Source organism: Pelodiscus sinensis, chromosome 10 (genome assembly GCF_052426305.1).
Source record: "Pelodiscus sinensis isolate ZL-2025 chromosome 10, ASM5242630v1, whole genome shotgun sequence".
NCBI lineage: Eukaryota > Metazoa > Chordata > Testudines > Trionychidae > Pelodiscus > Pelodiscus sinensis.
Window position 1 is genome coordinate 39,282,829 of NC_143061.1, and position 26,843 is coordinate 39,309,671.

Here is a 26,843-nt window from a genome sequence, read left to right on the forward strand (position 1 = left end):
TTAAGGACAAAGGGCTATTTGCATATAATTGCCTGGACATTGAGCCCTCCCAGCAGTGAAATCACCTTTGATGGTTTTTCTGATGGCACGTTTAAAATAATAAATCATTTCATATTCCATATATCTAACTTTACACGCAAGAACCATACATACACCAAAATAAGATAAACAGATGCAGAGGATTATGACATGAAGATTGATAGGTTACATGAGATAATTTGCCCAAAGCATCTTTGAGTTATGTATATTCGTGTCTCTATAAGACTATTTCATAAAGCATGGGGGTGAGCTGTGTCTATATCCATGCTGGATGTTTGTGGAGTTGCCACTCTGCCCTCAGTACATATCTTCACTCATCATTATGCTATGGCAGGGGTTGCCAGTCTTTTCAAACCAAAGAGTCAAACTACATCAAAATTCAAACATGTGGTCAACAAAAGAGCCATGTAAGAATGTCCATTTACATGACTGAAAGTATACAACTTAATATTACTAATAATTGACATAATGATTGATTGTAGCATAAATGAAACATACTCAAAGACTTTATTTAATGGAACTTCTGCTGCTACCTCTTTTCACACATTTCTTTGAAGTTTACATTATAACTGGTCAAATCCAGCTTCATGCACATATTCAGGCTGTCTTCTGTCAGTCTTGAGTGCAAATTACCTTTGATGTGATTCAAATGAAAGAAGGCCTGCTCTCACACCTAGGTGGAACCAAACATTAAAAATAAGGTCAGGCTGATATTCTGTTGGTGGCATATGCAGCAGGTGTTGTATGAAACAGGAAGTTCTTTCCAAGTTTGCAGAATCAGATTATCATCATGCTCCAATTTCTCCATGTCAGCCCATTTGTGCAGTTTTGCCAATTCTGCACATTGTCAAGCAAGGCATTCTAAATCAGAATTCAGCTTGATGAATTTTTCCACCCAGATATCCGACTCCTGGAAATCTATTTCCATTTCCAAATCACTGACTGAGATGTCTGGAACGACTGTCAAGTCCAGTTCTTCAACAGACGATTTATGTGGACAAATCATAAACTTAAACCTCTCTCTGATACGAATCACAAAATGTTCGTAATCTTTCAAAATGTGTCAGTCTGCCCATCTCAGTTTCTTAGATTAAGAAAATCAATTTTGACTCCAATCCATACACTGCCTGCTGCAGAGTCAGGAATGTATTTCCTTGCCCTTGTAGCTTAAAGTTCAACTCATTCAAATGACTGGTAATGTTGACGAGATAATAAAACTTTGAGCAGCCGGTCAATCTGAAAGCGCTGTGTGTTTGACACCCTTCATATTCAAAAATGATTTAATCTCATTAATGCTGAGGCAAAACAAGAGAAAACTTTGCCACAAGATAGCCAGTGAACATCATGCATTAGTAGATTGAGGTTTTTAGAATCTACTTCCTCGAGCAGTGACTGAAATTGACGGTGGTTAAGGGCTTGGGCATGAATCCAATTGACAATGTGAACAACCAGTCCCATTACATTTCCGAGTTCAGTTTCACAAGATTGTGCACAAAGTGCCTCCTGACACACAGTGAAAGTTCAAAAGTGGGCGATTCAACTGTTCTGACAAATAAGGAATCCCCTGTGTTGGCTGACCATGCTAGCTGCGCTGTTCGTACACATAGACACAAGATTATCCAATGGTATTTTTTTCTTATTTAAGTTACAAAGTTCATCCCAGTTTTAAGGATCTTTATCCCTTGTTTTATTTTTCATGATAATAGCTCAGTCATTTCTTCATGCACAGCATTTCCACAAATATATTGTCCCAGAATACTCAACTGATTAACGTCACGTGTGCTGGATGTCTTGTCTAAAACAAACTAAAAATAAGTAGCTGTACTCAAATTTTGCATTTGTTCCTTGTTGATTTGATGGGCCCTTTTCACAGCTCTGTCGCCAACTGTTTTTGCTGATAATGCCATGTCTTGAATTTTCTGTAAGATTTTGTTCTTTATTGTGAAACTCGTTAAATAGTTCATGACCCGTTTTTAGCATGCATCTCTTCATATAATTCTGTCAGTGAAAGACTTCCCCTCTTGAATAATGCTGTCTGAGCCTGCAAAACTTGCAGAGTTTAAAATCCCACCTTTTTTTGACCACGCCAACAGACTGTTTTGCCCAATGTTTATTTTTCACTGCAGGAACTCTCAGGCTTTTTTTGTGCATCACCCTCAGGGTATTTTGTAGGAAATTATGCAAGTTTTGTCATGAAATTCAGGGTTTTTTTGTTTGAGAACAGTCTCATTCTACAAATGAGACAGTGTGGAGATCCAGAGCTATCCAAAAAATGTATACAAGTCTATCCACTCATTTTGAAAACTTTGGTACTCATAATCTCTCTTTCTCTTGCCATTTTACTGCTTGCGGGTTACAGAGTTTGCCATCATGTATGATGATGGAAAGATTTCTTGACCAATCAAATAAAGAGAATATGCATGGCCCCCAATGAGTGGAGAGGATGGATGGTTGTTAAAATGAACAGTTAAAGGTGAAATGGACCAAAAAAAAATCATCTTGACTTGAGTAATACACGTTTTTAAAATTTTGTATTTTTCATTTTAATTTAAAAAGTTGTGTGTATTTTGGGAATGACAAAAGAGTCATATTTGGTTCCATACTGAGCCATATTTGGCTCTAAAGCCATAGGTTGCAGACCCTTGTGCTATGGTGACTGCTTTGAGATTGGATGCAAATTTTGGTAAGGCTGTATTGTAGTCACTATTAACAGGGCTCACCAAGCAGCGGTGATCCCCGCTCACCAGCTGCGTGGTTCTGAAAGTAGGGATAGAAATAAGAAATTGGTGATGGTAGAAAATACACAAAATCAAAGGAAGGAAAGAAAGAAGAAAAGTGACTATGTTGATTAGTATTTTTCTTTTGGAAAGTAAACTTGTAAATACAATTCTATACCTTCCTTGACTATACTACATTCCCCACAGTAATTGAAACATCACCTTAATTAAAACAGTCTCCAAATTAAATACAAGCCAACTACAGTCACTGACTTTTTTCTTTGATACTAACTCAAATTATGTGCAGCTTAATAAAAAAAAAACCCATATGTAACCCATAGCTCCAAAGGTTTTAGCAACATCTGTAGTTTTAAAGAAAAGAATCTTCAATTTGACAGTAGCCAAAAAAGTTTTGCAAACAAACTTTAGCACAGTTTGAAAAGCAGAGAAGTTTACTACATTAAATTTTAAACAGTAAATAGCAACTGACAAAATAGTAACACATTCCTACACATGCATTGATTGCTGTGTTTCTTCATGTGGCCACGTTTAATTAAACAACACACTTGAAAATGTCACAAACTAGGAAAATTAATTCCACTGTGGGTTAAGCTAAATTTTGTGCATGTTAATCTAATAGAAAGTAATTATTTTGAATTTGCTTAAAATATTTCATCTTCTCTTTTAGTTGCTGCCAAACAAGGGGAATCAGACCCAGAAAGAAAAGAAACAAGGCAGAAAGTAGATGACGACAGAAAACATGAGATAGAAGCTGCTATAGTGCGGATAATGAAATCTAGAAAGAAGATGCAGCACAACGTGCTAGTAGCAGAGGTAATATCACATATAGTGTTGACATGGTTAAGAGGATAAGAAGAGGGCACATCTTAGATTTTTGTCAATTCTTACTCTTCTGTTAATATAGCATAATTACAAGCCGTTATCCCCTGTTATATTTTTAAACTGATTCTAGAGAGATTTTATATTTTAGCTCATACCTCTAGAACCATAGTTTAATTTAATTGTTGATTCCTATTTTGTCAACCAGTTGATTACTGTCTTTTGTTATAAAACACTGTACTATAAGTTGACTAAAAAATTGATATCCAGTATTTAACTTGTAAATTGCTAAACAAGGTCTGATGGGCTGCCAAAAAGAGTGAGTTTCAAAGAGCAAACCTTTGGTAGGGAGAGTCTTGTCATGACACAGTAAAACTCCAATAGTCTGGCACCCAATTCTCCGGCACTCCTGATAGTCCGGCATCAAAATGGCAAGTGCTCCTGACGGAACCGGTACGGAACCCGGAACTGCTCAGGTCAGCCGCTCTCACGTGGGTTACAGCAGGGAGCAGAAGTGTTTGGCTCCAGAGAAGGGGAAAGGGAGGGGGATTGGGTTATTCATGACGTCCCAGCCAGCTGATTCGGGGGGGGGGGGGGAGGAGAGCTGAGAGATTGGGTTGGGAGTATGCAGTACCTCCTGACACAGTGGCACATCCGATAATCCAGCACCACAAAGGTGCCAGATTATTGGAAGTCTACTGTAGTTACTTGCTGTCTCTGCAGCCTTCAAATTTAGTATCTTCCAGCAGCTTCTAACTGCTGTGATGTGTGTAGGTAGAGAGGCTTTGTGATGAACAGAGTTGCACCAAGAAGTTAGAGAGCTGATGAGGAGGAAACTTTAGCACAGAGTTCATGCTTGTTATTATTGTGGCCATAAATTGATTGGCTGTTGGTGTGAGGAAGGATGTTCATGCCATATGTGTAACTGTTTAATTGCCTGCCCTTGTGTATTAATAGGTTTTTGTCTTTCTCTAAAATATCAGCTATTGAAAATAATGGAGGTAGAATATTGGAGGTGATGGACCAATGATACAGAACAATCAAATTTATTTTGATATGTATCAATCTAATTTCTATTATGAACTAAATTTTTATCAGTTAGTATCTGAAATTTGCAGATGACCTTGTAAACTTTCAAGGGTTTAGCAAACCTGTTTTAATGAATGTTTTTGATTATTTTAGTATACATTTGTGTGGTGCAGCTGAAAACATTAGCATCTGCAATATAGCATTCATTCTTGTTTTTATGTTATAGGTAACTCAGCAGCTGAAAGCCCGATTCTTACCAAGTCCAGTTGTTATTAAAAAACGTATTGAAGGACTTATTGAGAGAGAATATTTGGCACGAACACCTGAGGATCGCAAAGTATACACTTACGTAGCATAAAATGCGTTCAGCAAATTTGATTTATTCTTGGACTATACTCTTCGCATGAACTGGGAAGTTCTTTTAAATCATTAATATTAAAGACGACCATCTCTTCTATTAAATTACAATACATGTTCTAGACAATGCAGATCAAGCCTTTACTCTTTTTGAGAGTTTTCAACATCAGTTGATTGAGCGTCAGGCTTTTCAACGTTATCCCTGTAGAGATCATTCTTATAATTCCTCGGGAAAATGTGAACGTGCTGCGTTTGTTTTCAAAACTGTATGAAAACAGAAAAAAATAAAAACAAATTTAGAAAATACAGCTCATTAAAAATAAAATTGTTGGAATTTCATTTCCCCCAAATCTTCAGTGTTGATGTAAATGTGTTTCTGTAGTGTTGCTTAGCACTTTGCGCATTGTATAAGTTGGGTTTAAAAACAACACAACTGGTAATACAGATTTCCCAGTTATATTGCTCTGCTTCAGACATTTCTTTAACGAGCCATGTTTAATTTAAATATTTGGTAAATTTATAAAGACCCAACAATACAATTTTAGCATGCTTCACTCTTCCAGTTGCACTCATTATTGTTCTGGCAATATGATCAGGAACCTCTTTGGGGGGGTCAGTAAAGACCATAATAATTTTGGCTTTCCCTTCTGTAATTTGAGTTCTTCCAAATTAAGTTCTATATTAGGTTTGTTCTGGTTTCTTTATAGGAAAAAGGAAAAGGTTTTAGTGTGTATAAAACTGTATAATATTTTTTGCTGTTGTACTCACTGCTGATAGTGGATTGTACAGGGCGATGTTTTTATTTCACTTAATGTAGACACAATAAATTTAAAATAAATGGATTTAGTGTACATAAGCCACTAATTCAGTTGTTTTAGACCACAGACAGTACAATATGGTGAACCGAATACGGCCCCTTGAAGAAACACACCAAGGCTACACCTTGTTTGTTAATGTCATGACCAAGCAGAAGATTTCCCACGTGGCGTACATATTTCAGGAGATTAAAGTGAAGCCATTGTGCACTATTGTTTTAAAATGCAATCTGAAAATGCAATAAATATTCTTACTTTAATCTTAATGAAATCTTTAGTTCTTACAGCAAAACTTATTTCACATTTTATCACTATGTTTCAAACTGTAGATTTCAAAATTATGATTGATTGGCATCATTTTCTTTTGGATGTGTACTGTACTAAAGATTCTCTTGAAGATATAGTTTTGACTTTACAAATTATGTACTCTGCACAGCTTTTCTGCATTACTATGTTTTTCTCCACTTTTCATGAAATTCCTAGTTTTATTCTCAGTTTTCCTTAAATGTGCTTTTTCATGAGAGATTTAAAAAATGTAATTGGGACAGCCCGCTAATAATGTAGACACCAATTTAGAGTAAACCTGGTTGATTGTCATGAAACATTGGTTAACAACCTGACAAAGGTGTCTGTTCAAATATATGGTAAAGTATAGCAACATAATTTCAGTATAGATAAAGATGCCACATAGCTATTTCCATGGCATTTGGGGCAATGTTTTTTTTTTTCTGCATATGTATGAAGATTGGTTTTACTTTTGTTGCATTTGGCAGCTAAGAAGATATATTTCTATCTCCAACATATTGAATATTTTGTAATTTTTGCAACAATTTTCATTAGACTAGTTCTAAACGATCAGAGTGAAAGAAAACTCTCAGGCTTTGACATTTTCTTCGTGTCTGGCTAACTTCTATTTCAACAATGATACATGGCAAGCAGTCAGGCTTGGAAGGCTTTTGTGGTGTCAGTTATTAAATGCATGTATGTATATGACTAATTTACCTGAAGTAACAAAAGTGTTTATTTTCAGTAATGCTATGGATAGGTAAAAACTTTCCATATTATTTTCTAAATACAGTAACATACTAAATCAGGTGATTTCAGATTTATTTCAGAGTTCCTCTTTGGAATGTTGTGTCCTAACCTATTTAAAATTTTCCCAAAATATGTGCTTTGTCCCGTGTTTTGTAGAACTTACCTTGTACAAATGTCCATGATGGGGTTTCTTTTCAGATACCAGAAAGTCTTTATTTTTTTTAAAAAGGCATTCATGTTGTGGTAAAATATCAAAAGCTCTAGGTCTTCAAATTTTACACTACATATTCTGGGGGGGGGGGGGGTTTAGAAGAAGGGGGAAATGGAGGAGTAAAATTTGGATTCTATTGGAAGTCCATGGGAATTTCCTCGTTACTTCAGTGAGGACAAGTTAACATTATATGTTCTAGCTCTTGGCTGTCACACATCTAATGTCATGTGTAAACAATTTTGTGTAGTTGTGTAGCTAATGTTTTTGTAAACTACATAAGCATCATGTGCGAAAGAGTAGCTGGTAATTTAAACCTCTGTACGAAACAAGGAATTTCTTTTCCAGTTTAAAATTACTAGAATTTTAAAGAAACGGGGGCACAGTGGGATAATATCTCTTATTTGGACCAAGCTATGTTGGTGGCAGACACAAGCCTTCAAACTACACAGAGCTCTTGAAATCTGGGCAGTTCTGTGTAGCTCAAAAGCTTGTCTGTCACCGACTAAGTTGGTTCAATAAACAACTTCACCCATCTGTCTCTCCAGCATCCTGGGACCAACATGGGTGCAACAGCACTGCAACCAGTAGAATTTTAAAGACATTAATGATTTTCAAATTTGCTTGTGTGATCCTTTGAAAAAAATCTCACCCTTAAGCATTAAATATGAGGTAAAGAGGCAGACGATGCCTTAATATATGAAGATAAGCATATTCAAACTGAAGTCAGACGTGGAGAACAAAAGAACAGTTCCCTTTAAAGGTGAGTTTGGTACTGTATTTTTAGAATGTATATATGTGAATTTGAAATGTCTTGTGCAAACTGCAAATGTCCTTATCTGTTTTCACTTCTGATTTTCCTTTCTTGATGAGTTATCCGGTGAGCTTCCTGTTGAAATTTATTTAAATGGTTCATATAAGGTTTACAAAGCAGTCTGTATTGATGGAGACTATGAAACTTACCAGGTATTTTTAAGTACTGCTATGTGTAATTCTTTTTTAAACATTATTTTTCTGTACTGATCTAAGGCAGTGAAGTGAAAAATTAAATGAAAACATAACACTCCTTCCCCCCTCTCCCCCCAAACACACATACTTTCCTTGTAAAAACTCAGGGCAGTATTTCAAATTAACGGTGCCTAAAATAAAACTTCCAAATCCATATTTAGGTCTCTAAACAAACATGGCCAGACTTCAAGGTTTGCTGAGCATCTTTTGTTCCCATTCATATATAAACTGTTAATGTATGGTTATGGCTTCATGACTGCAACTCCAGCAACCACCATACACTTTACTTATTGCTTCCCCTTCTCAACCTCAACTAACTCCCTTCCCTTGCCACATCTCCACTCTGTGGTGTTTTTCTTTGTGAGCATCTTTGTAAATGCAAATTTTATACCATAATATCAGCAGAATGGGTTAGTGCAGTGGTCACCAATGTTTTTACCTGATCCTCCCCCCTTTTCCTCTATCCACATCCTATTCCCAAGCACAGGGGGGCACACAGATAAGGCTGGTGTTGCAGCTTAGGGTGGGGCCAGAATCAGAGTCAAGACCAGGAGTGGATCTAGGTGGCACTCCCTCCCGGTCCCCTGTGTGGACTGGTCTGGGCCCCAACTGCACTCACCTCAATATTCCTTTGTGTCCCTTAGTGGGGCATGCTGTACACATGAGACCTCTAGCTCAGTGGTTACAATACCAGGTTGGAAGTTAGGAGGCTTTGGTTTATGATCAGCTTCCCATTTGCTGTGTGCCTTGTATAATCCATCTGTTTAAATCTCCCAGGCTTACAAGAGTATGTGAGGTTAAGCTTAATATTTATAAAGCATATTCAGTGGCTTGGATGGGTACGTGCATAAGTTAAATGGTAATAGTTTTTTCCCTAGACTCTTTCCAGTTAAACAAGTCATTACAGCAATCTTGAACTTTCCTTTTCCTTTGTAAAAGTGAATTAAGTGCTGTGAAACCTGTTCAGACAGCCCAGAAATCTCTCTCAAATCTCTTTCTCATTCACTTCTAACTTATACTCAGATATTTTGATCAGGAAATCTGCAACTACACGGCACTAGTGTTGTGGACTTGCAGAATAACAGGGATAAGCTAAATGCATTGAAATGCCTTTTATCTATGGATTGAATCAGCTATTGCTATCATTTTCTAGAAGCCGTATATAAAATAGCAGTTTGGGGGAGGTGGATGTTGTACTATGGCATTGTTAATGTTGTTTCCTTTAATTGAATATTTCTTCATTGCCTCTACAGGAGAAACTTGAGTAATTTTACAGCCTTTACTGAGGAAGACTTGCTCAGAGTCTCATTCTGAACTCCAATTTTTGTGCATGGCACGTAAGGACCTTCCACCTTAAGGGTATGTCTACACTACCACCCTAGTTCGAACTAGGGTGGTTAATGTAGTCATTCGAACTTGCAAATGAAGCCCAGGATTTGAATTTCCCGGGCTTCATTTGCATGTTGCCGGGCGCCGCCATTTTTAAATGTCCGCTAGCGCGGACTCCGTGCCTGCGGCTACACACGGCACGAACTAGATAGTGGAACGAGGCGTACAGATAGTTCGGAATAGGCTTCCTATTATCTACTTTGTGCCGCATGTAGCCGTGGGCACGGAGTCCGCGCTAGCGGACATTTAAAAATGGCGGCGCCCGGCAACATGCAAATGAAGCCCGGGAAATTCAAATCCCGGACTTCATTTGCAAGTTCGTATGACTACATTAACCACCCTAGTTCGAACTAGGGTGGTAGTGTAGACATACCCTAAGTGACTAGTCCCTGATCATTTCATCATGGGCTCCAGCTACTATGACATTTCTGATGAATCAGGTTACAGGAGAGGTGGCCACTGACTGCTAAGCTTCAGTTCATTGCCAGTTTAAAGATTAGCATCAAAACCTTGAGAGAGGCCTGGAAGCACTCACTGTAAAGTGTGGCTCACTGGTGTGTGGTGTGCTCTTTGTCACTCTGCAATAGGCATGTATTATTGAGCTCTTAATTTTGGTTAACAGCTTTTACAATGATCCTGGGCAAGCAGTTGATCAGAATAATCAACATGCTTAGTATATTATGAATTAATACATCATAAGGAGAAAAGATTTTGAGAAACCATGTATATGTAAAGTAATTCATTGTTGGACACTGGGATATGGATTTGTAGCATAATTATTACAATTAGAATGGAATGCCCTGTGGAGCATTTGTAACATCTATGTATATATAAAGAGTTGGTTTGTCATAGGACAGTAAAATGTTACAAATATTTACTCAGTTTGAAAAGTGGCAACAGGTCTGTGGTATATTGTATGTTTAAATACTGTCATATTTGTCTCACTAAATGTTAGGTTTGTGATGCTTTGTGTTTTTTTCACATGAAGATAAGTTGCAGCTTTGGATACATGAGGCTATATACAAGGAACTCAGATTGAAATAGTGAACTTCTAAGAACTCTGAGAACTTTTACTGTTGATATTTATTACTGTAGTATGTATTTTCCCCAGAGAGAAGCATAAGTAGTTAGTGTGAAAACCATTATTTAAATAAGTGACAAATTGCTTTGCATTGATCGCAGTGTTACATAGTACTCAGTGTTATCAGTGATTGACTTCTTGCCCCTAAATCTACAGAAGAGCAGAGCAAGGTAACTCACAAGCACTGTGATATTAGAATGGCACAAACAGTGGTTTTCAATATCTGCTGGGGTAGCGTTTGTTTTCATTTTTCAGGTGCTTGATGGTTGGGGATGGAGCAGGAATGTCATTCCACGTTTCTGCAGTGATCCAAAACAAGTTGGAGGTGATGCAAGTAAGGAACCTCTTATCATGCGGTGCACCCAGCAAGATCTGAAGGACTGGGATGACAGCTGGCTGCTTGGGAAATGGATTACACCGAGTAAAGAAAGTTATGGATTTAGGATTGGGAGCAATGTGGCTTGTGTGTTTGCTGGGATGAGCAGCACTGTCATGTAGTTTGAACTTCTGATTCATGTTTCTAGAGCTAGCATTACTTTGGAAAGCACAGGAGGAAGTATTTTGGAAGGATGGGGTGTGAGGCTAGGAAGGGAGATGGTCCACAGGAGACTCTCCTCATACAAAGTGGTCAGCATAATAAAATAGTTGGAGGACCATTGATCTGCAGCTTCTGTCCAGTGTATTTAAGAACTTGGTGGACCTAATGCACAAATGTATTTATACTAGCAGACTTATCCTGCATTGCCCAGGTCCTTCAGGGCAAGGGACTGGTAGTATGGAGGATATAGGAGTCAGGGCAGGGCCTTGAGGATGTGTGGAGGTGCAAGAGTGATGGTTGGGTGAGGAGGGGCTCAGGGTGGGTAGGTCCCATCTGGCCTAGGCCTTTTCTCCCCCTCCCCCTCCGGCTGCCAGGGGCCTTTTCTTCCCCCTCTTCCCTTCCCCCAGCCGCCAGGGACCTTTTCTCTCCCCCATCTATGCCCCCTCATGGCTGCAACGGGCCTCCCACCCCGCACCCTTTTGGTGCTACAGCCAAGGGCAGGAGAGGGAGAAAGGTTTGAGGTGGGGGGCTACTCACTTGGTGTGCTAGCAAGCAGGATAGCAGAGTCCCAACCCTTTTGGCCAATCCCTTGGTTGTATGGGGGGATACTTATTAGCTAGGACAGGTAGGAATGGTGTTCCTAGTCTGTGTCAGAGGCTGGAAATGGATGACAGGGGAAATGACCTGTTCTGTTCGTTCCCTCCGCAGCATCTGGCATTGGCCACTGTCAGAAGACAGGATACTGGGCTAGATGAACCTTTGGTCTGACCCAGTATAGTTGTTCTTATGTATAGCTGCCCCCCAGTGGACACTGCAGGAGAGCTCTCCCCTGCAGGCTCGCTGCTTCCAGTAGCCACTCTCATATCACATCCCTCCAAACAGCAGCCTCTCCCTTTGCATGTTATGGAAAACAGTCCTTTTCCTAGGGCTTTTGGTTGTTCTGCACAGCCAAACCCTGACCTTGCTTTAAGTTATGAGAAGAGGAAGCTGACTATCAAATTTGGTGGCCCTAGTTCTTACCATTCTTGAGCAAACAGATTTGCCGGCAGGCACACAGACAGACACACTCTAAAAAACAGATACATTTTGAATCTCTACAAAGCAATTTCACTTTTGCTCTGGCCATCTATCTACTGTGGTAGAAATGATAAAATTAGGTGATACAGCTGTAGATGAAAGCAGCTAGTAGACTTTTAGCTAACACTAAACTCAGCACTGTACCAAATGACTGAGAAAACAGGGATGTATCAGTTCATTGTAAGTGGAGCACACAGTGGTTGACACATAGCAAAACCTATATAGCTGATGTAACCAGTCCAGTCCATTGGTTTAGTAGATGCCCTTAGTTTCTTTGGGAATTGCAAGTTTAGCCATTTTAAACTGGTTACAGAGATATGGTTATATATTTTGTTCTAACCTATTTACTAACCTTTGTTGTATTGATAGCAAGGTGAGCCAAATTTGGTGGTCCTTGTTTATAAGCAACTTCATTTCTTCCAAAGGCCTCTTACTGGAGCGACAATTTGGACTAGTCTTGAGTCCTTGATGTTAATGACATTTAATGCTATTAGTGAAACAAAAGTTTGTTCGTCTATTTCTAGTGACAGAGAAGGACCATATAGCCAAACTTGTTGCAGTGATGTTTTTATTGTTGATGCTTTGTTAATTTAAATTAAATCTACTATATATATTTTAGAGAGTTTGTCTGATCAAAAACTCCTCCAAAACATTAAGAGCCAGGACCACCAAATTCAGTATACAGCTTCCTCTTATCATAAGAAAGCTGGATTGAAAGCTGGTCTCTCTAACAGAAGTCGGTCCAATAAAAGCTATTACCTCATTCAACTTCTCTCTCTACTGTCCTAGGACTGACATGGCTAAAACTGCCTTGCATCCAGATAAAGAATGTCAGCTAGCGCTACTTAAAGTTAGGAAAGGTTAAATGAATGGGTAGCCGTCTTTAATACGGCATGAGAGCTGGAAAGGAAGAGGAACTATTACACTGGGCCAGGCTGCTCTGCAAGTGGTCTGTGGCTCACTGCTGGGCCATATCCTGCCGTTAGGGAGTCTGTTTTGGAGCTAGGGAAGAGATTGTTTAAGGGCAGAAATGCTGCTTCCTCTCTGACCTCTCTCCCTTCCCCTCTTTCCCCCCCCCCAATCTCCCCTTCCTGAGGCTTATAAATTGACTGTAAAATGTCCTTGGTTTGGCTGCAATGTTTTATGTCTCAAGTAGCTCCTCTGCCTCTTCCCCCTGGGTAAGTCACACAACCCTTTCCTGTTCTCTCCCTGCAGATATCTGCAGCAGCTGTCCCAGACTAGGATTTATTCTCTAGGCCTGGGCTTCTAGCTAGCAGCTGCTGGCTAGGGCAGGGGAGGAGCGAGTGGAGAGGAGGGAGGTGTGCGATACAGCAGGCTGGAGTGTGACTAGCAATTTGGAGCGGGGGTAGCGAGGGTCTTGCTGGCTCAGAGCACTGCAGCGAGAACTGCTTTGAAAGAACATGCTCCTGCTGCAGCATGAGGGCGAATGCTGCAGGGTAGGTGGGGTTGCTGCTGTTTCTGGGGAACTGTGTGGACGGGTAAACTGGTTGCTAAGGGGTTTGTAGTTAGGTATCTAGGTGGCAGAGCTCAGGCAGTCCTTTCTCTCTGACACTCACTCCTGCTGGTGTAGCTTTACATAACATGAGAATGGACATGCTTGGTCAGACTGTCTAGCCCAGTGTCCTGCCTTCTGACAGTGTCTGGTGCCAAGGGCTTCAAAGGGGCTGTACAGAACAGGGGAATTACCTACTGATCCATCCCCTGTGGTCTAGTCCCAGCTTCTGGCAAGCAGAGGTTTGGAAGTGGGCAGAGATGAGTACCTTGTACGCAGTATTGGAACAATGATTTCATGCAAGTGTGAATTTAATTCTCTCGGTACTTAAATGTCTTTCTTTGCAGAGGGGTGGGGTCAAGTGGGTGCTAGGTAGAACTAGGGAAGGGGGGGACAGATGCAGAACTGGATGTGGGGTGGAGTCTTTGTACTAATGGAACTGATTTCTAAAGCTTCCCCAGCCTCTCCCATTGCTAAAACCTGAGAGTGGGTAGGAGGAATGGAATCTGAGTCAGTAAGTTCTTCTTGCCTTGTTCTGTAGAGGGCCATGTTCACTTATGGTGCTCTGTAAAGTGACGACTGGGCAGGGGAATGAGAATTATTAGAACTCTCCAATTACTAAAGCTAATAAGAGTCTGGTGCCTGGCGCTGTCTCTGAATTGATCACAAAACATTCACAGACCAAGTCCTAGCCCAGCCTGTGAACCTTGTGTGGGGTGGGAGTGTATGTGTATGTATCTCCTCCCTCCACAAGCCCCATTGAAACTGCTTCTCATGGGAGAAATCCTAGCACACACAAGATCTTTCTAAATTTCTTCAGGCTTTACTTTTAAATCAACACGAAATACTTGTTTTTTGTTCTGTATTTTTAAAAATCAACTATTTTCTCTGTTCCACCCTTTCTCTAATACTTCAAAATGCAGGGACATTTTTTGCTGTTGTGGAAAAATTTGTCAGATCAACTAACTGTCTCAGAACCTGTAACAGGTTACCTTGGTAACTTGTTTATTCATTATCTTTCTTAGGAATTTGAAAAATGTGTCCTTTAAACTTGCGTTGAGCTTCGCTCCTCTCAGCCCAGCGCTGAGATGTGAGCAGCCCTACAATCTGCAGGTAAATGTAAAAACAAGGGATACAGCTCCTCGCTGATTTTTGTCATCCCTCTGGTTGTGAAAATGAGTTATGTATTGGAAGCCAGTGAAATAAATTAGTTTGCTTGTTTCTGCTCTCGCTGATGTCAAGTGCATAGTGTGGATTTGATTAATCCAATCAAAAATAAAGTCTGTGTTTTTGGAAGAAGTAAGTTTTGTGGTTCGACAGCAAAGCCAACAGGGGAGAGAACTTTATTATTCATGTGTTAAATTAGCAAATTATAAAGCACTGATTGCAACACAATGTAGCTGATGCTGAATACGTATACAATCTTTGATAGTAGGGGGTCACAAATGAAATTAATACTCAGCAGTTTTAAAACAAACAAAAGGAAGTTTGGGGTTTGCTTGTTTTTTCACACCATGTACAGTCAACCTGTGGAAATCCTTGCCAGAGGATGTTGTGAAGAACTACTTACCTAATTCAAAAAGCAACTAGATAAGTTCATGGAGGTTAGGTCCATCAATGGCTATAAGCCAGGATAGACAAGGATGGTGTCCCTAGCCTCTATTGGCCAGAACTGGGAATGAGCTACAAGGGATAGCTAACTTGATTAACTGTTCTATTCATTCCCACTGGGGGACCTGGCATTTGCCAGTGTTGGAAGACAGGATATTGGGCTAGATGGACCTTTGGTCTGACCCTGTGTGTCCATTCTTATGCTACTTGCTACACAGTTGCAGAATGGGATATTTCTGGGGCTAAACCCTCTTAATCTATTGAATCAGAGACCTTCTTATACACATGGCATTTATTAAAGAAAGTAACTAAAACTAGAGACCCAAACAGGTTTCCACAAAACTTCAGTTCCCACTTTGTTTACCAGCCACCATGCTTGTAAACTCTGTCCAGCACACAGAGATATCTATCACCTGAATAATATACTGCAAATAGACATTGCATTTCAAACCCTCTCCTCTATGAGTGCAGGAAGCCCTGTCTTCCATCTTTAGGAAGAGGAGAGGAAGGATTTTGAGAGCTTGTGCAGGAACAGCAGAACTCTGCTCTCAAGCAGCTATTGCTGAGGCTGACCAATAGCTCCTTGGGGATGAGATCAGTGTATCCAGCCCTCAGGCTAGAGTAGTGGCTTCAGAGATGTTCCATTCTTGCTCTATGGCCAGGTGAAAAGATCTCTGGCCCAGATGTATGGAAACAAGATTTAAAAGTAATCAAAAAAGAATATGATCCCTCATTCCTGCACCCACATGTGTGTGTGGACTTAAAGTTGCTCATACCAATATAGACTCAGGTCTGAGTCTGAGCAACGTACACAGTAGGACTCTAATCATCCTAAGGTTGACAAGTATCAGAGGGGTAGCCATGTTAGTCTAAATCTGCAAGAACGAGAAGTCCTGTGGCACCTTATAAACTAACAGATTTATTGGAGCATACATCTGACAAACTGGGTCTTTGCCTACGAAAGCTAATGCTCCAATAAATCTGTTAGTCTGTAAGGTGCCACAGGACTTCTAGTTGTGTATCCTAAGGTTGTTGCCCATAAAATGTGCTGAGGGAGCCAAGGACATATTTGTTTCATTCCAGAGGAAGCAAGTAATTATTACATGTTGACTGCAATAATGGGCTCTTCCTCTGAGGAAGGCATTGGCCAATAAAGGATGTGAACTTCTGTGAGGTTATTTTTCAGGAACTGCAATGTTTCACAACGGGCTTCTATTAAAATGCTCATATTCAGCTTATGTCCCCCTCTCATCAACCCTGTGCCCTAAGACAGGGAAGGGGAGCTGTGGGTGAATAGGATGACTGCATTGGCTACAACTGGGCCCCCTCTCTTCAGTGGAACAATGTTTCTAGTGCTGTGGACATTGCCAGGGTCATGCTGACTTATTTTCTTCCAGTAAAGGGAAGGTGGCCTTTCCTGTTGGGAGCATATGATCAACCTTTGTTTCCTCCCATCCATGCTAGTTTCTTCTTGCTAAAACCCAAAGTAATGTGCAGCCATATCCCTTGGGAATACCTTCTGAGGGGCTCATTGTACCTCACCTAAGTGACAATGATGACACTTTTTCATTATTTGTATTGCAATAGTGCCTAAAGGGCCCAATCAGGAACTAAGGCCCCATTGTGTTAGGCACTATCCACACGTAATAAAAAGAGGGTCCCAGCTCCCTGCTGCTTATAATCTTAGCATCTGGATAAGGCATCAAGAAATTACAACTAAATGGAGGTAAGGAAAGGCTAAGAGTAAAATGTTCAGGCTTAGTGTAATGAGCAAGAGTTGGAGCACACCTCCAGCTTAGTCATCGTCCAGTAGAAATCCCGACAGAAGTGAAATAAACTTCCCCAGGCCTGCTCTGATTTACAGAACAAGTGTGCTAGCTTCCGAGTTACACTATATGCACTTACTAATAGAATTCAAGACCAAAACTGAGTTGCTCGCATCCGTTTTTTATTAGTTGATGTTATTTCTCGTGAGTTTGTCAATCAGGACAGTGAGTAATCAGACACCTGCTCTTCAGCCATAATTACTGTAAAGGAATTGGCAAGCTGTGTTCTCTGTGTTTGTCAAGCTTATTAATCACATCAGCTGAAGCATTTGATTCCTGCCTAACAACTTTCCATGACCTTGCTCCATGCTTCCCCAGTTTCTCCACTATCCTGTAATTTGTTGCTAGCCCAGTTCTACCTTTAGATACATGAACACAGCTCTCACTAACTCCAGTGGGAGCAATGCTGTCCAGGTAGCTTAAGTGTGGCAGTCTGAGAAGTTAGAAATTGCCCACCAATCTGCCTTAAAATTCATGTGTGTGAAGAGAAACATGTTTCAGGGGATCAGTTGGACTAGATTAGAATTAAGTCTCCCCCAAGTATGGTCAAACTTGTAGGAGGATAGAAAAGTTACAAAAGGGGTTTCTTTGCTGGGGGACTGGATTCGTGCAGCAAGCTCTGCAAATCCATCCCTGTCCCTCCATTCAAAGGCAGTTACATAGATCATGTTGGAGCATTGTTCTTCCCTGCCAGCTCTGGGGAACTCATCGCTGTGTACAGCACCCTGGCAATACGACTCCAATGGAGTCATGTTTTAAAGGTTTCATTCACTGAGGGCAGCCCCTGGTCCCATCCGTGAGGGGACATTTTGCTGGGAAAAGGGTGGCTGTCAAAAGTTAATACAGCCTGTGAATGGAGGATGATTATATGTTTAAAGCATTGAACTAGGACTCAGAAGTCTGGGAATCCATTCCTGTCTCTGCTGCTGATTTCTGTGTAATCTTATTCAAGTCACCTTATTTCTCTGTGACTCAGTTTGCTATCTGTAAACAGGGTTAGTTGTACTTCCTTAGCTACAAGGGGCATTGGGAAAGGGGTGCTCAGCTCACTGGGGGATGTATAAGTATTTTGCAGTAGAGTGTGTACTAGGTACCAGGCTGGGGTCAAGGGAAGTAGTGCCACTGAGGCATCTGACACTCTTGTCACCCTTAAATTGAGGAATGATTTACACAGAGGAATTATTCTAAGTGACTGATCTCCCTCGCAGCAGTTCTGTGGAAGTGTTTTACATTAACTTTCCAGTCTAAATAGTGTCCTTTCTCGGCTTCCAATCATAAACTCAGAAAGAGAGAGAGTGAGAGAGAGCGAGACTAATATTGGTGGAGAAATATAGGTGGATATTTTGTGTAATGTGCTGTCCCCTGAAAATCTGTTTTACTGAACCCACTTGTGTAATATTTAATATTTTAGTGTTAGGAAATGAGTAGTAAGAGAGGTTAAGTTACTTAAAACATCAGAGCAAGTTGGTGGTAGACTGGAAATAGAATCTAGGAGTTCTAGATCTGTCTTATGGTTTCACTACAGGACATGCTGCCCTGTTTAATTATTATTATTATTATTTTATTATATATTCATTCGCTGACCTTATTTCTTACCATTCTTTAGCAGGTCATGAGTAAGAGATTTTGAAACTCCATAAAAAGTGTTCATGTTAATTGATTTAATGGGTGGCGATTATTTCCATCTGCTGTGACTTTCTCCCCTTTATGAAATTACAAGGTAACCATTCTGATGCAAAGCACAGAGCTGTATTGGCAGAAAACACTATTTTTGAGATGTGTAATGAACTTGGACCAGGATTAGGGAAGTGAAAGGAAGAGATGACAACAGACCTTGCAAATGGAGTCCAACTAAAACTGGTTGGAGTGTTTCAGGCTCAGTGCATTCCAACAGGTCATCTGGAGCAGTACAATATGCCTGCAGTCCAGAAGTTTCAGACTGTAGAAAGCTTCAGAAAGAAACATTTGACACTGAAGGCAGACTTTACTTTTCAAAATAAAATATTGCAGGAAAAATAGAAAGCAGGCAAAACTAGTGGTATCTTAAGAGTGTATAATGCAAGTGATTAACTTTAATAGTAGAGAGAACTGACTCATGCAGCTATAATTCATAATTTGAAGAAGGTTTTAATTTCAAACACAGTATTGGACAAAATTAGCACTGACACTTAATTTTGTTTTCACAGATCTCATTGCTGTGGAATGTCATCAACCTGCTGTAAGTAACTTTCCTCTCTAGTCAGTGTATTTGTTTATTGAATATATTTAAAACAAGGAGGAGAAAGCGATCAGTGCACAGAGGATCATACTAAAATACTTCTTCCAAGGTGAACTTTTTAGGAATCTTGCTCTATGTCCTTGGGCTGAGGACTGCACCATACCAAAGTTCAGTATACATATGGCTGTAATGCTAGCAATGAAACAAATACCATTTAAGTCTTCTGATGTGCTTTAATGTATGGGTCCAATCCTCAATTGTACAAACCATCTATTGGAAACAAAGTAAATTCAGCACAAGCCAGAACTGCACAATTTAGCTGTGGATTCCTACCAGAGAGGAATCTGTGTGTTAATAATTCCTCAGAAGGAATGTGTTAGTAGGAGAGCTGGTAATTAGTGTTCAGAAAACTGGCAAAACTTCCCCAAAAAATGAATACAACTTCTCCAACTCTGAGGTCATCTTGATTCAAATCTGCTAACAATATCTGAATAGAAACCAATGTGAAGAATTAGGGTTTGATTCTCCATTACTTTGCAACTTGCTTAGTATTTCAAAGGGCAAAGTGGGTGCAAAATACCAACCTGAATAACAGGAGCAATGTTTTAAATTCAGTGCTTGCAAGTGAAAATGAACCCAGAAAGTACAGGCCAACAGAGATCCAAACCCTAAGTTTTTACTAAGGGTTTGGAAGCATCCGGTAAATTCTTACATTATTGTGCTGCTGTGCTTTGTGCATTCAGCTCACTACTTTTAATGAGAATTGTGTAGAATTTGGCATATACCCTAGGAATGGTAACATCTTCTCTTTGCCATTATCTTCACTATGGTAGTTTCTTCCTCGTTTTTAATCACGATGATGTAATATTCGCATTACAGTAGCACCCATGGGCCCCCAACCATGACCCCTTTGTGGGAGGTGCTCTATGAAGAGAAGGGTAGCCATGGTTCCTACACAAAGCCGTTTACTGCTTGCCATTGTGTTGTCCATCCAATCTGAATTTCTTTGCTTTTACAGCATTTGACATTAGGCCAACTCTTTAAGGGTCAGCAAGAAATAGTGGCAGAGGGAATAATGCAGTGCCAGCCCAGCTGTGTTGTAAATTATCTATTGAGCAGGCTGCCAGACTCTCCTTTGCACTTGGACAAAATGTGTAATTAGTTATACACAGTCACAAGTGCAGCATAAAGCAAGATCTGGCTGCTTTGCACATATGTTTTCTAGTATGTGGAGTGTCTAATGCTTGCACAGGGTTCCTGGGATCAGGCCAATCATCCTGAGTCAGGAGCCCAACTGGTAAAAATGGTTAATTCTCACACGGTCGGCTGGGCAGAGGTAGTGAACTCCAGGGTTCTGAGTTTAGAATGTCTACCTAGCAGGAAGCAAGCTACTCCACATGTTTTGCACAGCGGTATAATATATTGGCCCAGTTCCTCCATCAAAAGTTGGAAGATCCCTGTCACGAGGGATTACTTACCTGTAGGACAGCCAAGTGTCTGGTTTTTGCCCCAAAAGTCTGGTAGAAAAGAGGACCTCACTGTCCAGTCAGTAGTACTGACCGGACACCAGAAGTCTAGTTACCTGAATAACCGTCCTCAATCGGCTTCCATTCCACTGCCGAGAGGGTGGGAAGAGCAGCTCTGCTGGGCCTGGAGGAGCCCTGAGGTACTGGTAGCTCTGGGATCCTGAATTGTGCTGGATTTGAGGAGCTGGCTGGGCTCGCTGCGATGGGATCATTCTGTGTTGTTTGTGCCTCTCCCCTGAGGTGCTGTCCTAAGTTCTGTCTAGGGCGCGTGCCTGGCTGGGTGTGCACAAAGAATTTGAAGCTCTCCCACCTCCTCAGCAGAGCCACACAGCAGCACTCACCTTCCTGGAAGGGAAGCTGCTGGTGGTGGACTTAATGGGAGAGTGGAGGGCCCACCAGGAGCCAGCTCTAGCCCTTCCACAGGGTTGGAGCTGTGGCTAGGCTGTCTGATTGCTCCCTGGGCAGGCCATGTGGCGGCTGCCCAAAGCTTGGAGCCAGGCTGTGGTATGGCTGCTCCTGAGGCTGGGGCTGCATCTCTCCGTTAGAGCCACTTGCACCCCAGCCCTCTGCTCTCCCCTCCCCCCACACTCCCCACATGTCACTGTCCCACCCCCAGCACCTCACTTCCTGCAAGCCCTGGGCACTGGCGGCAGCTTCCCTCTGCCCCAGGTGGGGGCTAACTGTCATCCCTGCGAGGAGCAGCCTGGACCAGTCCCTGCCCTGCACACAGGCTGCCCAGGAGCAGCGCTCTCTGGGGTGGGGCACATCTCATCTTCTCCCCATGAGATGGGGGGTGCTACCTGGGAGCAGGGCTTGGGGTCTGTTCTCTAGGAGAGTCTCTTGGGGAGCAGTGCCACTGGTGGGTGCCACAGTGATACACACCCAAACAAATGCACACGGCCTCATTGCTGGCGCACAAGACAAAACTTGCTCTGCTCATGGATGGAAAATCTTAGCGGGAACACTGGTGCTTTCTCTCCTCGTGCCCAATCTACGGAGCCTGGCTCCCCCTCTCCTGTGCTGTCCCAGTCACTTCCTCCCACCCTTGGAGTGCAGCTTCCTTTTGGATATCCTGCTCCAGTCACCCCTACACCGGTACAGCCCTGCTCAACTGCCAGAGGAAGGGAGGTGAAGAAAACCGTGAGTGACTGGAGTGATGAGAGGGGCAGGAAGAGGATCGGGGGGCAGGGCCTTGGTGGGGGGAAGAAACCAAAGGGTGGCAGGGGAGGTTCCAGCCCTCATTGTCTGGTTTACACAAATTAGAAAGTAGGTAGGGTGGCCAATCTGGCTCCTATGCCTCACACCCATCTCACTGCAACTCTTGGTGTAGAGTCTGTCAGGGGAGTGTGACTGGAGCCCTGCTGCAGGCCATCATTGCTGATGGAAGTGCTGGCCCCAGGGTCAATCGGCACAGCTCGAGCTAGTCCAGAGAATGTTCTCAAACGTGCTAAGAGCAGCTTCGAACTGGTCCGTCGGTCAGGGAACGCTGGTGGGCTCCACTGTATGCAATCTATACGAGGAAGTAGTTCATAAATTGTAATGCCGTAGGGGACACTGGTATTTTTACCTAGGACTGAATCAAGGCTGTGGCACTCTTGATATTCACTTAGGACTTCAGCTTCGGAGACCCCCTGATGATGACCAGAATCTTTGCTTTCATTTTAACAACAAAGTTCATCATGCCCTTATCCATTCAAAGAAACACTTGGAAATGTGATTGAAGTGTAACCAATGCAATGATGTCTGCCTGAGTTTCCAGAAGCCTGAAAGAATTGCTTTGAGAGGACTGAACTGCCCCATTCATCTTGAAAGGATAATAACTTTGAAACCTGGTGCTCTAAGAGAAAGAGATGCCGTGTGCAGGCAGTCTAGTTAGCACTTCTGGGCTGGTATGAACGGGACTACACAGAGTTATTTGCCTGGGCGGATCACAGCAGAGGAGCAGTGGTGAGGTTCCAGCCTGTGCTAAAAGGAGTCATGGTGGACTGCCTAGCAGATGGCATTTGTGTGAGTGCCACAAGAAGGGACAAGGCCCAGTCTTGACTTGAATTTGGGTCTTGGGAAAGGAAAAGGGCAGTTATTTGGCAAGCTGCAGTTGCTTAATTTGGGCCCTATTATTATGTAGTTCTTTCCAAACCTTTCTGTAGTGTCATGTGCTAAATTCCAGTGGGTTTTTTGTGTCTGCTGGAAAAGCCATTGTAGGACTCTGCAAGTCACTCCCCCAGGTGCTAATATTCAATGTGTATCTTGTGTTTCCTGGTTAGAAGCTGCCCCTTTTAAAATCCCCCTATAGTATCCTCTGTTGTGATGTTGCCTGATAAGTTATTTATTGCCAAGATCTTAAACTCCCACATAACACAAGATCCATGCCTAGTTTTTTTTCCCTTTTAGAATGGTAGGTCTATTGTTCACTGTCAGAAGGAATTGCCCTTGAGTCTCAGGTAGCCCCACTGCACCACCACCCAGGAGCCACCTGTGGTAAGCAATGTCCAGCTGGAGACTGCATCCTGAACCCCTGCTCCAGTCATAAACCACCTCCTGCACCCCAAGCTCCTGCTCTAGCCATGAGTCCCCCTATGCCCACATTTCCTTAAAAAGGTTGGAGATCCCTGATTTAGATTGATTGGAGAGCTCGCCATCTCCTGGTATTCTCATTAACACTTTCAGGGTGCTGTTTGCTTCAGCATCCGTTTATTGGCCTCTTCCAGAGGGAGGAAGAGTTCTGTGTGGGCCAATAAAATACATTTACCTCATCTACCTTGTCACTTTCATTGGCTTTTTAAGCATTTCTCTGTGAATTACCTTCAATGGAGTTAAACTGTGTCTAATTGAATTGATGAAATCCTGCATCCTACTATTTGACTTAGAGCTAGTTTGTTCCTCGAAGATTTTAAATTGCAGAATGATTTCTGTAAGTTCCCAAAGCTAAAATTTTCAAACATAAGGGAGTGCCTGCAGGTAGGCCCCTAAATCCATATTTAGGCAGTCTTAGTTTAAGAGATACTGATCACTCTCGGCTCCAGCTGGTTTCAGTCAGAGAAGTAAGAAGCAGATGTTTAAAATCTCTGCAAATCAAACCATTATTTAGGTGCTTAGATATGGATGTAAGTGTTTTGATTGCAATCCTGCCAGTGGATATGCTCAGTGCTTAGGCCAGCACTGAACCTATTGCCATCAGTGTGAGGCATAAAGATCTGCACTGGACCAAACAATTTGAAAATCTAACAGAAGCTCAGTTCCCATTTAGACACCAAATGAAGGCAGTGAGATTTCCAAACTGCTCTCATTCAGGATTCCCATTGTTTTCAGCTGGGAATGTGAGTGGGGATTCCCCATTCTTAATGGTTGCTCCAGAGTACTTGTGAAAATCTGACTATTGGGGCTAATGGAATTAATTTGTTTCTGCGAGAGAAATGTTCTGAACAGGTTACAATAGCCTGGTATAATTTTATTGTTTTATTTTTTCTCTGCATAGGAACAAAAGCCTTTATTTCCCAATCAATGAATAGCTGCTGAACACGGAGTTCTTCTTCATACTATTAACTCCTCCCCCACCAATAGTCAGTCTGGAACTGATATGGCAGTTCCCTTACAAATGTCCTTCATCTGTACTAAAGATGCATTATAATAATAGCAATACCACCTTACTCTGACATAGCACTCTTTATGTATAGCTCTCAAAGCAAATTACCAAAAAGATCATTGCCATTTTACAGGTGGGGAAACTGAGGCACAGAGCAGGGATGCGATATGCCCTCAAGCACTTAGCAGGTCTGTGGAAGAGCTGGGAATAGAATCCTGGTCTCTTGAATCACTTTCAATTGCTCGGTTCACACCACCACACTGCTTACTGTATTGTTGCGTTAAGAGAACAACAACTGGATGAAATTTTTTGAATGAGATATTTCACTAAAGAATGCGGGGGTCTTATTTATTTAAATAATTTAGTGGAAAATTTTGACTTTTTGAGGTGTTTCTTTTTTTTGTGATTTTTGGATGATATATTAAAGATTTTATTACGAATATCAAAAGTATTAAAGATTTTGTGTCCTTTACTAATAAAGGGGCTTAAAGAAAATGAAAATATTGATTAAAAGTCGTGAATATATTTTTTAAAAAATGAAAGGGCCTTACTGGAACTCTACAAAATGGAAAAAAAATCTGAAACTTCAAATTTTTTTGGATTTTTTTTTTTTTTTTTTTTAAATTCAACCACCTCTAGGTGGAAGGTGTTTTTCCCTCGGACTCAGGTTTCCTCACGCTCACCTGTTTAAGCTTCAACAAGACTGATTTACTGTCTAGTAGTTTATAGGTTTTAGGTACTTAACCTTTGATTAAAAAAAGTTAAGAAATCTTGGAGCTGGTTTAAGACTATCTTTCTGAAAAGGCCCCTCATCTTTCAGATAACATAAACCAGAATTCTTCAGAGCTCGTATATAAAATGGGAATGAAAACTGCTTTGATCAGTCTTCTAACGATTTGCCTACTTATGGCTACGATCAGGCTAGCACGTACTTTATAGTTACTCCTGCTTTGTTACTCGTAAAAGGCTAAAATGGGCAAATCACATTTTGCACCTTTAAAAAGTCATACAATGTGACCCCTCAGACCTGAGATCTGGGATTTTGAGCTGCTGGAAGCTGGTGCACATGAAATTTAGCATTCAGTCAGGACATAATAATTTGCTGGTGCTTGTGAGTACAGGAGTTCCCACAGAGTGTTTCTGCAAGTTCCCTGGGTGGCTTTCCACCATTCCTGCATCTTGAGGGTTTGGAAAGTGCATGTCAAGTGAGTAGTTCATTCGAAGAACTACAGAAATTTCTTCTTCACTTACTCCTTTCATGAAATTTTCACTTGGATATAGTTGATTGACTCTGAAAGGGGCAACTTTACGACTATGGCATCTGCAAAACCACACACATCCTGCTGTCTGAAAACATCTAGTAGTGGGGAGAGGGATTGATTCATTCACTGAGCTACAAACATTTTTTGTTCCTTTACGGCTCTTCAATCTAGCCACCATGTCTTATGCATTTAATAAAACAGCAGCTGATGAGTGGGAGGGCACAGCAGCATGGCTTATCAAAACTGTAGATGCCTAACAAAACCAGTCCTGCCAAGTGCAGGTGTGAGGCTCTCTCTCCTACCTCTCTCTCTAATGGCCTACCCCTTTATTTCTATAGAATTAGTTTGTTCTTGAGGGGCCTAGTACAAGCATATCAACAGAAACTCTCACTGATTACAGTGGGATTTGGATCAGACCTCACAAGATAATTATGAGGTCTGTACTCACCTCGTCCTCCATCTGGATAGTGGATTTTCTTTTTTGAACTGATTACTCAGACAGAATCTTTCCAGGCTGAAAAGATGGAAATATTGCCTCCCCACTGAAGCCAACAGGGGACTATCGAGTTTTGATGTCAACACACAGTTTCTTTCCAGTCTCTTTTCAGTCTCTTACACTGTCTTTGCTGGTGGGGAGTTTGTCAATTTTAGTGTTCCCTAGTGTGATAGGATGGGAGAGGAAATGCTCTGACTATTCTGCAGGTTTTATAGTCTGAGGCACCAGAATCTGCATGAGCAGCTCCCATTGACTTACAGGGATATACCCACACTGTGTGGGGAACTGGGAAACTTTTTATGACTTGTTGCTTCCTCTCCTCTTGCATACCTGCTGGGTGTGAAGGGTTGTTTTGAAATAAGGCAAGCCACATAGTGTCTGGAGAAAATAATCACACATCAAGAATTAAAATCCCTGGGTGAAGGTGATTTATGCAAATCCCTAGCCATGTAAACATGGCCCCAGAAGTATTATACCCATGGAACCTGAGTTTGTCAGATTCAAGAGGCCCAACAAAGCAAAGAACTGAGAATTGTATTAAGTGATAAACCTGGTATATGGAGGAGTCACTCTTAACCAGATCCAAGAACTGAAACATCAGTATGTCAAAGGAGATAAAGAATCTGCCAAAGGAGTTTGAAGGGCTTTGAAACTGGCCAGGATATCCATGAGAAA

At 41.4% G+C, this 26,843-nt stretch overlaps 2 protein-coding genes across 7 annotated transcripts in view; both read left to right on the top strand.

Moving 5' to 3' along the window:
- CUL3 (cullin 3) overlaps window positions 1-5,824 on the top strand; it is a 105,314-nt gene extending 99,490 nt beyond the window's left edge. The window contains exons 15-16 of the mRNA XM_075937566.2: window positions 3,445-3,590; window positions 4,852-5,824. Of these exons, the coding sequence (XP_075793681.1) occupies window positions 3,445-3,590; window positions 4,852-4,983 (278 nt within the window). The 3' untranslated portion in view covers window positions 4,984-5,824. The remainder of the gene's footprint in view (window positions 1-3,444; window positions 3,591-4,851) is intronic.
- Window positions 5,825-9,735: 3,911 nt separating this feature from the next.
- The window catches only part of FAM124B (family with sequence similarity 124 member B), a 33,681-nt gene continuing 16,573 nt past the window's right edge, over window positions 9,736-26,843 (top strand). For 3 of the 6 annotated variants that reach the window (XM_075937564.2, XM_014577684.4, XM_006131395.5), the window contains exons 1-2: window positions 9,737-13,590; window positions 19,270-19,301. The gene's annotated coding sequence lies outside the window, so the exon portion shown is untranslated. Of the gene's footprint in view, window positions 13,591-14,671; window positions 14,760-19,269; window positions 19,302-26,843 lie in introns of all 6 variants that reach the window. The other 3 variants (XM_014577687.4, XM_006131396.5, XM_014577685.4) reach the window with 2 other exon arrangements.